A 12,858-nucleotide genomic window follows, 5' to 3' on the forward strand; every position below is an offset into this window, starting at 1 on the left:
TTAAGGTACTGTGCAATGCTCAGTGGCTTTTACCAGCATGCATAATTACATTTTAACACATTTCAATATTCCTTTGTCTCTGACACTAAAAGAAAATTTAAACATGCTGTAAAGTTGGCCGTTTTACACAGGGTCTATGGGTCTATTGACTCCCTTTTGAAGCCAGCCTCAAGTGGCCACTTCATGAACAGCAGTTGTAGGCCCCTCCTGCATGGGCTTCTATTTTACAGCACCAGAGGTTGCTGCTTGGGTCTCAGAGTGTTGAACCCATAGTGTCCTAACTGAAGCACTTGCAAAATCAACCTGACATAATTTATTGGCACAAACCAAAGACAAACCTGTAACACTAATATTACTCTTTACTTGTTAAATTGGTATGAAACTCTCAGGAATGTTCATTTTACTATAATTTTTGACAAAAGTCAAGTCTTTATTGATCATTAGTGGTTCCATTGGAGACACCAGAAAACAGCAATGAAACAAAGTGGCATATAAACACCAAATGTACCAAGAAAACATCCAGAATTAAGCAAATAAAATTAAAAACAGCTTAAAAAATTCTTAGTGAAGTTTTAAAAAGCGGGGGTGGGAGCTAAAGCCCTTTTACAGCAGTGAGTTGAGCATATCATTACAACAAAGATCTATATCTGGCATGAATGATTGGCAGAAAACTATCACACACAAAAGTGTTTACAGTGAAACTCTATTATGTAGGTACAGCCATCTAGAAATTCATTTTGCTGTGCACAGCTGTTATTGTATTTGTTTCAACTGCTCATCTACTTTCACACTGTATAGGAGAGTATTGATACATTTGCATATAGATGGTGGAGAGGAAGTTGCATTGATTTTATTGTATATAAGTTCACAGTAATGTTAAAATGTATGTGTGTGTGTCCATATGTGAACCTAGTAACAGCTCGCTCTATCTACAGTGAATGTCATTGTGTTTTCAAAGCACACATTTACCAGTGTTCGTCCATTGCAACAATAAGCCACAAGTAGTGCAACATCTAAAGACGTGTCCATGCAATATGTATAACTGATCCACTTGAGCCACATTTTAACAAATATTGCCAAGATGTTGAAAAACAGATGCAGGAGAAATCAATTATTTCATCAGCTGTCCACCAGATGGGTGGAAAGGAGCACCATGTCTGAGCAGACCCACACAGTAGACATGGGATGTGAGGAAGAATAATGAGGAAGTCATGCTCAAGGGGAAGGAGATAACAACATTATGACATAACACCGGGTACACATTTGGGGTCTGATACCAGATCTGTGTGTGTGTGTGTGTGTGTGTGTGTGTGTGTGTGTGTGTGTGTGTGTGTGTGTGTGTGTGTGTGTGTGTGTGTGTGTGTGTGTGTGTGTGTGTGTGTGTGTGTGTGTGTGTGTGTGTGTGCCCCAATCTTGAGCCTGTGAGTTTTTCATATTTTTATGGTTGATTGTTCTTGTATTGGAAGTATTAATGTGCTTCTTTTCTGTGACCACACACTAAAGGCAAACTGATAAAAATCATAATGGTCTAAAAGGAGTGTGTCACCATTGTGCAAAAAAATACAAATTTGATTAATGCCAGTGTGCTCACACTCTTAGTCATACACACACACTCAGGAGGTGAAACCCCAAAACAACAACACTTTGTACACAGTCAGGTTGTTCAACCAAGGCTAGTGATGTTGGAGCGACCACCGGGGGGTGCTACAATACGGTGGCCAGACCTACGAGGGATGTTGTCATCAAGCTGTGCCCCTGGGAAATGAAGACAAAATTTAAATATTAGATTTATTTACATAATTATTAGAAATTATTGAATTCAGAACCTGTTCAGTATACATAAAAGGTCATAAATGCATCTGGACATTGATTCATTTGACACAATTAAAAGAATCAAAGGAATCACTGGATTGGATTTTAAAACTAATATAAAATAAATTGTTTCTGTTACCTGATAGGCTAAAGTTGGACTGGTGAAGATTGCGTATTGGTGGTGGTTGGTGAGAGATGGGTGAAGTTTTGGCTGACGGAGCAGGAGTTATATATTTGGGGGTAGGAACGACATCATACACAGGGCCATCATACAACCCACGAGTAACGCCCTGCTGTCTGTTCACCTGGATAGAAAACACACAGAGACACAAACACAAAGCTGATCTGTTAGTCATTCTTCAGAAACAAAATGGCCAGTTACCCACCAGTCACCATAATATAAAACAAGTTGGCTCATTTGTTTTGCTGTAATAAGCTAATGTGGAAATTATGATAGAATGTATCTGACTGTAAATATTGATATGAATATATGAAGATATTTACTAAAACCAGTGTATTTTACTTAAAAAGTTGTGCAAAATCAATTGTTTTCAAATGTGAAGATACATTCTTGCCTTAGTTTTCTTGCCATAACAATGCAAAACAGTGACGGTTGTCTGTAGGCTTTTATGATGTAATTTCTTAATTGAGGTGTCAATACTTTTTACCTTGTTTGATTCCTGAAGAAATGTTAGCCATTGTTCATATGATTCCGTTTTCTAGTTTGTTAGTTCCTATTTTCTAATATGTCTTAATGTCAGATAATGAATGTCTGACTGTAAGAAAACACCAGGGACAACAGTGGAAATAAGACTAGGACTTTATTATTCAATGCATGACCAAGTGTTTTATAAATATATTAGACTGTTGCCAATAAACCAAACCAAATTAAACTGTAAATTATTTATCAGTGTTTTTAATATGTATTAAAGTGATTTTGAAGACAGTAAGCAGAAAAGCAAGATTACAACTATAAGGAACTGGATGTTGCCCATCTAATCTTTTAATGGAAAATACTTTTAAATTATTTAAAATGAACGGTCTACTGTACCTGGTTCCTGAATTTAACGCGCTGGTAAGCGTAGTCTGGGAAGTGCTTGCGGGGAATAAATCGGCCGGTGCCCTGCTGGGCCTGCAGCTTGCCTTCCTCATAAACCACCCGACCTTGACTCAACACCAGCGCTGGACCTCCACGGCACTCCAGACCCTCAAAGATGTTGTATTCTGAAGCCTGTGTGGAGAGGGATAAAACATACAAGATAAAGAATGTGGAAAAAGTGAATTAAGCAGATGAATAAAGGAGAGCTCTTTCATTTCCCTCCCACCATTCAGAACAGATGCCCTACACTGTCTTAGCCCACTGTGCCATTTCAGCAAGCATATCACAAGGCTTAATACATGCAGTAAAATGCAGCAGTTGAGAAAATCGGGGATGAATAAGTGAGAGGCTCGGGGCATATAGGAGGAGCGACTGTGAATGCAGGGGGATGGGTAGAGAGATGGTAGCACAGAATGGGTGAGGGGTAAAGGGGGATTATGACCTAAAGCCGGCACCAGTCTGGATTAGGGCCTTGGAGAATGGCAAAGCAGACTGAATACATTAACCACTGTCTAATATTGTCACTGTACTGCATTGCTTAAGGTCTATTTTCACCTCAGAGGCCATTCAGCTTAGTTTAAATGCATAATTTTGTTGTGAAATTTAAAGGCTGGGTTCACCTGAATTGCACAAAAGAGAACACATGTCCTTACTAAGCTCATGGGGCATCTGACCATGTAGATAGCTCTGGTTTTATTTGTCTAGGTTTTCAAATATTTGTCACTGAGATTGCTGATGCGACCCCAGACCTACAAAGGAGTTGAATTAAATTTTTGCTCTTGGTAATTTAAGGATTAAAACAACAGTGTCCCAATAAAACACAGTCCTAACTGTGAAAATCTTTAACTGGAAATACTTTCTATTGTAGAACTTTAAATGTCATTGTCCAAAAAAAGAGCGAAACCAGTTTTGTAACTAATGTAATGCATGTATTTTGTTATTCTAATACTACCACTATGCAATATGGCATCATACCACTCAAAGTAATGCCAGGCTTGACTGTGTATCATATTAAAAGTACATGTATTATAACAATTTATTCATCCTCCCTTTTCATTTGCCATCTTTCCTTTCTCTCTCCTCCTATTTTCTTTTGCTCTCACCGACTGCTGGAGTTTGGCAGTGATGGTTTTGACGCTGTAGGGGTCCCAGATGACAATGTCAGCATCAGAGCCCACAGCTATCCTGCCTTTGCGTGGGTACAAGTTGAATATTTTAGCAGCGTTGGTCGATGTGACTGCCACAAACTGGTTTTCATCCATTTTGCCCATGGCCTGAGAAACAGAGAGTGGTGGACAAAAGTCAATGTCACAGCTACACAGAAGACACAAACACACACTCACATACACACACACACACACATACACGTCCTCATTTCTTACCACGGCCTTGTCCCAGACGAAACCCATTCTCTCCTCCACTCCGTTGGTTCCCTCTGGGATCAGGGTGAAGTCATCTTTACCGATTGCTTTCTGGGAAGTGCTGTAAGCGCAGTGAGCACTGCCCACCACCTGGAGGTCCCCACTGAATCAAGGCAACAAAATTATATAAATAATTCACATACCCTTCACACTGCAGTGATCAAATATTCAAATATTATATCCTCCCCCCCCAATCAGGAACAGCACCGGTAACTTAATAAAAGACTCTCAGGAACACTTTTTCACTTTTAATTTATATTTTGCCTTGATATTGCACATTTTCAATTTCTTTAGTTTTCTATACTTTATGGTTTTTGCTTTACTTTTGCGTTATTTATAATGTATTTATTGTATTGAATATATTTGTACTATAATATTTGTACTATATTATTTGTACGTGGGTCGGAGAGAAACGTATTTTCGATTCCTCTGTATGTCTGGCACATACTATGAGAGAATTGACAATAAAGTTGGACTTGAACTATGGAAAGCAGCTCAATCTTTGTGATCAGATGGTCAGTTCAAGACTTCAAATTCAGGCAATCATGATGAAGATAAAGACGGACATTTCTACTTTTAGCCATCAGGTGTCCTCATTGAGCATGTGAGTTAAAGTACAAGTCATGTAATGACCTGTGGCAGAAAAACCAGCCAGCTGAACCAGTCAGAATAATGCAACACAGCTGCAGTCCCAGTCCCTAAAGCTTTAACAATACCACATCACAAATGTATTATCGCCCATCAAAACGCTTTTAATGCGAGTTCGGCCATTTCAAACAATAGGTGTACTTCAAAACGCACACATCAGATGTGTTCAGTGCATTTGGGCCTTAAAGCTTTAACTAGACCACATCATGAATGTATTATCAAAAAGCCAACACCATATATACTGCCTTTACCCCTTAATATACAATAGGTTGAATTTGACTGATAAAAAGCTATGATTAGAATGATTTCTCATCTGAGGCCTTTTATTTTTTAAAGACTATTTTATTGGGCATTTTATGCCATTAATGACAGGACAGCTGAAGAAGTGAAAGGGGAGAGATATGGGGAATGACACGCAGCAAAGGGCCACAGGTCGGAGTCAAACCTGGGTCCGCTGCATCGAGGAGGAAACCTCCGTATATGGCCGCCCGCTCTACCAACTGAGCTATCCGGGCGCCATCTGAGGCCTTTTAGTAATTTGTTAATTACATTACTTCATGATAGTGAGCTGGGGGAGCGGGGTTTTTTTGTACTTTTGTTCGCGTTTCCAGAAAAAGAACAACCTAAAAATACACCCTATTGCTTCAGCAGGAGCTCAACGACAACAGCAGTATCACACCACCAGGAGGAGGAGGAGGAGGAGGAGGAGGAGGAGGAGGAAGTTGGTAGCCAAGGCAACAGATGATGAAGGATTCTAGTCCCTGTGCTATTTATGGAATCGGGGACAGTCAAAAATGTACAGCAGATTATTGTGTGCATTGAGTGTGTGTGTGTGTGTGTGTGTGTGTGTGTGTGTGTGTGTGTGTGTGTGTGTGTGTGTGTGTGTGTGTGTGTGTGTGTGTGTGTGTGTGTGTGAAGTGAGAACTTAAGTGGGTTTGGTCTGGGGCACTTTACTATGATACTCATGAATTACAACTTAACATCAATATATTTTGCCTTTAATCATTGATAATAGTATACATATTCTATTGTACTTTATACGTAAGTGTATACATGTATAAGTGTGTGTATGCAGTTTAAGTGGTTTGCAAATGATTATGCAGTCCTTTATTCATTATTAAGTCTCTCCCAACCCTTTCCTTCTGCCCCTCTTCTGCTTTTTCTCTGTATGTTTTTTTTTACTGAAGCTGGTCTGATATTGTGTCTTACACAAGCAGTTGTTTGTGGCATGAATACCAAACTAATATCTAAGGGCGAACAGTGATACTTGCAGGCGTCTCCTTTGGTGTCATCCTGCTGATTTGCATTTCACTTTCTGCAGAGGATTTTAGCTAAATTAACACTTTGTCTGCCCTCAGTCTGCAGTTTTTACATGTGCCAGTATTCATGAAATATACTGTAGGCTACATATTTAGTCAGGCTTCTCAGAGCATTTTCGTCACATATTGTAAAACACTCAGGCCTTGCATTAAAAGACTTTGCTTCGTTTACTTAGTTTTCAACATGTTCATCCGTTGCTAAAAAAGGTTTTAAGACGTACCAAGCCAGCAGTGTGTTGAGGTGGTCTGGGGTTGTGGGGTCAGGACTCAAAGGTGGAGAGGTCACATAAGCAGCTGCTTTGGCCCAGTTTCTGCTCCAATAGTGAGAGCCGTCAGTGACCAGGCTAGCTGTAATTGGCTCCCCAAAAACTACAGAACCTGAATGGGAGGATAGAGGGACAGTGTAGGTCAGGATGTGAAAAGAAGATGTTCATAAACACTGGAAAAGGCTTTAAAATAGAATCACATATTAAATGATTGAAACTTTTGGAATGAAAAGAAAGAGAGACTGACCTTTCCTACGTGCCTGGGCGATAGTGTCAGCTGCACTCTTGCTCATCACCTTGGTGATGTACACAGGACAGTTCACACGGTTGCCAAGCGTGATGGCACGGAACACTGCCTCAGCCTCGAGCTGCATGGAAAGAAAACATTAAAACCTTTGGATGGATGGATGGATGGATGGATGGATGGATGGATGGATGGATGGATGGATGGATGGATGGATGGATGGATGGATGGATGGATGGATGCATGGATGCATGGATGGGTGGATAATGGGGCAGACGAAAATGATATCACCTCTTCAGGACGACTCAGAGGATGGCCTTCAGGTCCGGTGATTCCCATTCCGAGGATTTTTCTCTGTTCCTGAAACACAAATGAAATCAATTTAATTATATAATTGTATTAACTATGGTATTTATTCATTCATACCCACTACAATAACTGTCAGCATTACATACAGTACTTGTCAAATCATGTTTTACCCACATACTCACATTTTAGTGCCTTTGCTGGTATTTTATGGCTGAAAAATCAAAATATCATGGTCTGTCATGCTATCAAAGAAAATAAAGTGTGCATTTTAATCATAGAATGCCAATGCACCGTGGGGAGCTTTTGCTGGCTGCACTTGTGTTTCTGACAGCGATGTCTGGAGAACCGCAAAATTGGGATGAAAACCAGACGCCCAAACCCCTTACTGTTTTTCTTTTAGTCATTTTTTTTTTTTATTGTTTGCTCATAACATAATTGTTCATCAGCACTCCCATTATCTTCATTACCCTCATTCATCTACACATACATCATGGTTTTCTCTATAATTGTCTAATCTCCATGACCACGGCTACCACTTCACTCATCAGTGATGTCTGAGCATTATCAGCACCTTCACTCTCACCATCTTAATCACCATTACATCACCATCATTAGAATAATAACGGTCAACAGCAATAGTAGCCTAGGAAAAACCTGTCCTACTCAGCAGCTGCAGCAGCAGCATTAATCCTCTCTCTATGATAGCTGGGGAGTTATGTAAGAAGAACATCTCCCAACTGCAGTGCAGGTTTCAAGAGACTTTAAAGGTAGAAGATTAGACATGAATTAGTTCAGCCATTATGTATTGTTAGTTATTTTACCACAGTAAACTGTTGTGTCTGGAGGCTGAATACACTGACAGGTTGTGTTGTTATAAGAAGTATGAGTAGTCAGTTGCCACTAAGATACAAGGAGGTTATGTGGCACTTACCTGAGCAATCAGGTCTCCATTTTCAGCATGAACTAACACCACAGCACCCAGCTGCTTTAGGAAGGAGAACGCCTCATACAGCTGAGGGAGAGATGAGTCCAAATAAAAACGAAGGGATTAACAGTGAAAGGAAAGAGCAGCAAATCAGTAGTGCCGTAGTAATGATTATGAAGCATACCTGAGAGTCTGACATCTGGTACACATCCTTATAAGCCATGTATACTTGGAAGGAGTTGATACCTGACAGCAGTGGAAACGATAAATGTATTCATGACAAGAAGGTAATAAAGGGAAACTCAGCAGCGAGGATTACAAAGATAAATTGTGTAAGTGTAGCCCATATAATGTATCATGAAATGCAATAAAGTTAAAATGAAGGGCAAACTTCAAGTTGCAAAATACAGAAATGGATCCACAATCTTGTCTGGTGTACCAAGCATGGATAGCATGTTTATGTCTAGCATCTGAGCCAAGAATTGCAACTTTCATCTTTATTTTTGAAAGGAACTGGACACCCAAGCAGCTGCCTTGGCTCAATAGCTGGTTTATTTTGAAACTGCCCCAAAAGAAAAGTGATTTTTTACTTAAAACAGATTACAAGCAGGATTTATATATTACCACCATGACAGCACCATAGAGAACAGTGGATTACCGCTGTGTCTTCGCTAAAAGAGGATTCAACACTAGGCAAAATTGTTTACAAATCTGTCCCTATTGTTCTTATGAAATGGGTCCAAAATAGGGATGAACATGAAACAGAATTACAGCAATGACCACAGCTCTGAAACACTATGGAGTAACTAAAAATGGATGTACCTTTCTCTTGCACCAGCAGCTCCAACTCATCTTTAACAATCTCATTCCACTGGGGGATGTCTACATGCAGGGAGTAATCGCAACATGCCTTCTTATCTGCAGCCTCCTGCCAGCACTCAAACGCCTCCAGCAGACTCTCCCCCGGCGCAGGCGTCACATGGTCAACTGAAATGTGGGAAGGATCAAAAGGTTAAGATGGAAAGAGTGCATCTACTGTTTTTCAACACTTGAATGATTATGTGGTTGCAGTATGAACTGTGGCTACATATGTGAGTCTAGACATCCACACTCACTGATCATGGTGGTGCCCCCAGCGAGTGCAGCCTTGGTGCCCTGGAGGAAATCATCAGCAGGCTGTGTGCCCAGGTAATGCTTCATCAAGCAAGTGTTGACATCTATCCCCCCTGGTATCACCATGCGACCATTGGCCTCGATCACCTTGATACCCCCCGGTACAACCAGATTCTCCCCCACCTGCCTGCCAAGGATCAGATACATTAGATATAGTGGTGGGTAAAAGGGTGGGTGACAGGGAAAAATGTTGTGCAGGAGCATACATGGTTGTAGATGAAAAGGGTGGGGGAGGATGAGGATATGAAAAGGGGAATAAGGCAGTGAAATCATTATCGACTGCAAAATATTTGCAAGTCTTTGTATGCCTCTTTAAGTAGCTCCTTATATACGCACTTGATAAGCCCATCCTCAATGTACACATCTGCATAGAGAGACTGGTCATCATTGACCACCCGCCCTCCTTTGATCAACAGCCTTTCACTCTGCAGGGGAGAAGTAGAAGAGAGAGAGAGAGAGAGAGAGAGAGGGAGGGATAGTGTAAGCAGTACAGGAGCTGTTGAATTCAATCCTGACATTTTGATCTATTGCACAATCAGTTATGTAATCCTTGACTTCATAGCAATATTATGACACGATGCAGTTGATCATGGAAAGAAACCCATAGCCACATAAGTGCTGTGCATGGTGGGGTCTCACAAAAGCTAATAGTTGTGCTGTTTGCCTTTCTCTTTTATTTGTATTAATGTTATGTAGGATGAGATTATGAGTGCAATCAAATACTAAGTATTTAGAAGCACAGTGTTAGATAAGCACTTTTTTCAGATTACCATGCTTCCACACCCCATAATACCATGGAAGGTGCCTGCATGGCAACAGCTTTAGGAAGATGCTATGTCTCCATGGTAACTAGTGATCACCCATGGTTTGAGATGATAGCAGCTGACAGCCCAGCTAAATTCTCAGCACTTTTAACCAATGAAGATGCTTACAAAAGAAAGAATGTAAATGTCGTCTCTTGTTATTTTGTAATGCTTAGTTAGGCTATATAAATTGTTGGTTGTCTTTGGATTAATTTGGCATTTGATAATAGCCTACTCTGGAAGGATAGAGGAGGCTTTCTGCAGAACAGATGTTATAATATAGTTGGAAAAAAAGATGCATCTTTGCACAAATCCAGTCCCACACCTTTGTGTTGTTTTATGCAAGCCATTGTTTCCTGCGTCCTGGTTAGACCGCCACGTCAACCAAATGAATCCCTCTGACAGGCGGCGAGATTACACAACACTGTCCAATCCTGAGTGAGAATAGGCGCTCGATTTGACACACAGACATTGAGAATTGTCACCTCTCTGTCTTGGTTTTGCTGTTTAACTTAAGAGAAACTGTAGAAGGGCCTTCTGCTCTTTGCCACCTCACTAAGAATGTAATCCCTTCTCTGACGGCATTGGCAGCAGGGATTTGCATACAAGCGGAGAGATTCTCGGGGCAATGCCGCTGACCAGGCCAGGTCTCTTACCGTCAGATGGGAGATGCTGTTCTTTCCCTGGTAACTGGTCCCAGACATGCTCTTTCCGTCACTCTGCCCCCTGACAGTCAACTCAGACGCGGGTTGTTATTAATCCAGCGCCCTGCGCTGCTCTCTGCGCCCCTTTGTCTCCCCTGCTGTGTGTTGGTTATTGTTTCCGTGTGTGAGAGAGACAGCGATGAATCCGGCGCCTCACGGCTGCTTCGGGACGTGTGGAACGCGAACCGTGACAAGACAGGTGACTATCCTGTGCGTGCGCATGTCCGAAAAGCGAGCGTCTGTACAGCTCACGTGAGAGCACAAACACAGTACAGCGAGTGTTGCTGTCTGGCGCTGTCCAATTCAGCACCACAGACTAAAATGAGGGTAATTGGGTCGATGCGTATTTGCATTTTTGGGGATATTTTTTATTAGATACGTAGACGTAGTCACAACAGAAAATGGTAAACAAAATGGCCAAACTGCAATGCAGCACAAAACTTCATAATTTATGCAGACTTAGGCATTTGTTCCAAAAAATAACCTACTCAAAATGTTTCTACCAGCTGTAGTCTATGGGCGTTTTTTTCACTGCTTAATGTGTAAATCATATATCGTGAACATGACAACGATCAGAATTTCAACCAAAAAGCCAGACACAAAAGGCCAAGGAGCTAAATCCTTACTCCTACCTCCCCATTTGGGCTTTCTTTATCGGATGAATATCTGACCTCAACACCGGGGTGTACATCGTCTGTCTCCCCGGTTGAGTTGGTCAGTGACCCCTCCCGGGCCTCGCTGGACGTCTTGCCCATGGGGTCACCAGCGTCCAAGACCCTCTCCCGGCTCCCGCTTCTCGGGGTGCGGCTCCCTTTCCTCCCCACCGCGTAGTTATCGAAGTCTATGGTCTTGCTTTCAAACGCCCCCTCCACGGAGCTGAACATCCCGTAGGTTTTCTTCTGGTTCGGCCCGGTGTTGATCGGCCCCGCCAAGTAGACCGGTAGCTCATCTTCCCGGTTCCACTGTCTTCTGCAGTCAGACATTGTGGCTTCCACGACAGACGGAGACTCCCCCCAATCTGAAACGATGACAGGAGCCTCGACTGTTTTACGTCTAACCGGGTCACGGACAGCCCCGCCCCTCATGCGCGCTCTGATGCTGTAAACTGTGAAAATCAGCTCTGCCCGGGCTACCTAAATGCACACACACACACACACACACGCACGTACGCGCGCGCACACGCACACACACACAAACACACGTGTATTACAAGTGAAATGATGCAGTGCTCCATATTAGGGAGTGTTGGTGTGTCAGAGTGAACTAGTTTTAATGTGAAGCATCTGCATGAGCCGTGACCACGTGCAATCATACAGACAACTAGGCTAAATATAAGGAAAGCAAATCTTTCTACCATCCCTCTCTCTTTCCTTATAATGTGTGGGGGCTGTGCGTGAGCAGGTCACACCATCAGCGGATTAAACCAGCATGTGTCATCCTTTAACCCACATCTGGAGGGAGAGACAGATTGTTAAATGGTCTATAGCTATGCTCTCAGAATTAAGCATGCCACACGGGGGGCTGGTCTATTGCAACTTGCAAGACATTAGCAAGGTATAAGGCTCCCAGACAACAGCAGGTGCTTTTATCTCCACTGGGCCGAAACTAGTGACCTGTATGCTCATGGGATGTTTGCTGATGTGAGCAGACAGTCTTGTTCCAGGCAGCAACAGACTGTCCTTCGCACAGTCCATAGGGATTCTGGGAAAGGGCGAAAGAGAGTGAGAAGGAGAGAGATAGAGAGAGAGAGAAGCAGGGAGCTGTCCTTTCAGTACTCACGCAGGTGGACAGCTCCCAGAGGAACAATGCACCAAACATGAAACAGCAGCAACAAAACACACGTAGCGTATTGGAATGCATCACAGTGCTCATGCATAAACACAGTTGTGGCACTAAACGTAGAATAGGCTATATGTATCATAGCACATGTCTGGGAGCAGGCATTGAACCTATATTGCACATTATATGATAATAATTGTTTATTGGGTAACAGTTATGTAAAGATAAAGGTACAAAGAATATGGTTAAGTAATAAATAACTAATGCATGACTTATAATGGTCAAATGCATGAATTGATTAGCAAGATATATCCCAAATTCATATTGCTTTCCATTAAGAAATGACCATGTCACTA

At 41.9% G+C, this 12,858-nt stretch overlaps 1 protein-coding gene across 3 annotated transcripts; it reads right to left on the reverse strand.

Annotated features, from left to right (window-relative positions):
* Positions 1-398: 398 nt before the first annotated feature.
* crmp1 (collapsin response mediator protein 1) lies at positions 399-11,806 on the reverse strand. Of its 3 annotated transcripts, none has more exons than XM_039811521.1 (14): positions 11,356-11,806; positions 9,553-9,641; positions 9,159-9,343; positions 8,866-9,030; positions 8,228-8,289; positions 8,050-8,130; positions 7,101-7,169; positions 6,813-6,933; positions 6,521-6,677; positions 4,294-4,435; positions 4,015-4,185; positions 2,864-3,043; positions 1,952-2,117; positions 399-1,755 (listed from the first exon to the last, which is right to left on the reverse strand). In XM_039811521.1, the coding sequence occupies exons 1-14, from the start codon at positions 11,704-11,706 to the stop codon at positions 1,664-1,666; spliced, it is 2,031 nt and encodes a 676-aa protein (XP_039667455.1). In that variant the 5' UTR covers positions 11,707-11,806; the 3' UTR covers positions 399-1,663. The 3 variants fall into 3 exon arrangements, with proteins under 3 accessions (XP_039667455.1, XP_039667460.1, XP_039667468.1); XM_039811526.1 differs by having other exon boundaries at positions 11,395-11,805; XM_039811534.1 differs by lacking the exon at positions 11,356-11,806 and adding an exon at positions 10,676-10,963.
* Positions 11,807-12,858: the final 1,052 nt, after the last annotated feature.

This window comes from Perca fluviatilis, chromosome 1, assembly GCF_010015445.1.
Source record: "Perca fluviatilis chromosome 1, GENO_Pfluv_1.0, whole genome shotgun sequence".
NCBI classification, from domain to species: Eukaryota; Metazoa; Chordata; class Actinopteri; order Perciformes; family Percidae; genus Perca; species Perca fluviatilis.

Coding starts and splice junctions, on each gene's coding strand:
- crmp1 (XM_039811521.1), bottom strand. CDS start 11,706: ATGTCTGACTGCAGAAGACAGTGGAACCGGGAAGATGAGCTACCGGTC. Junction 8,290..8,865: donor GCTGCTGGTGCAAGAGAAAG/GTACATCCATTT, acceptor CACTGCTGTCAG/GTATCAACTCCTTCCAAGTA. Junction 2,118..2,863: donor GCGTTAAATTCAGGAACCAG/GTACAGTAGACC, acceptor TTTTCTATCCAG/GTGAACAGACAGCAGGGCGT.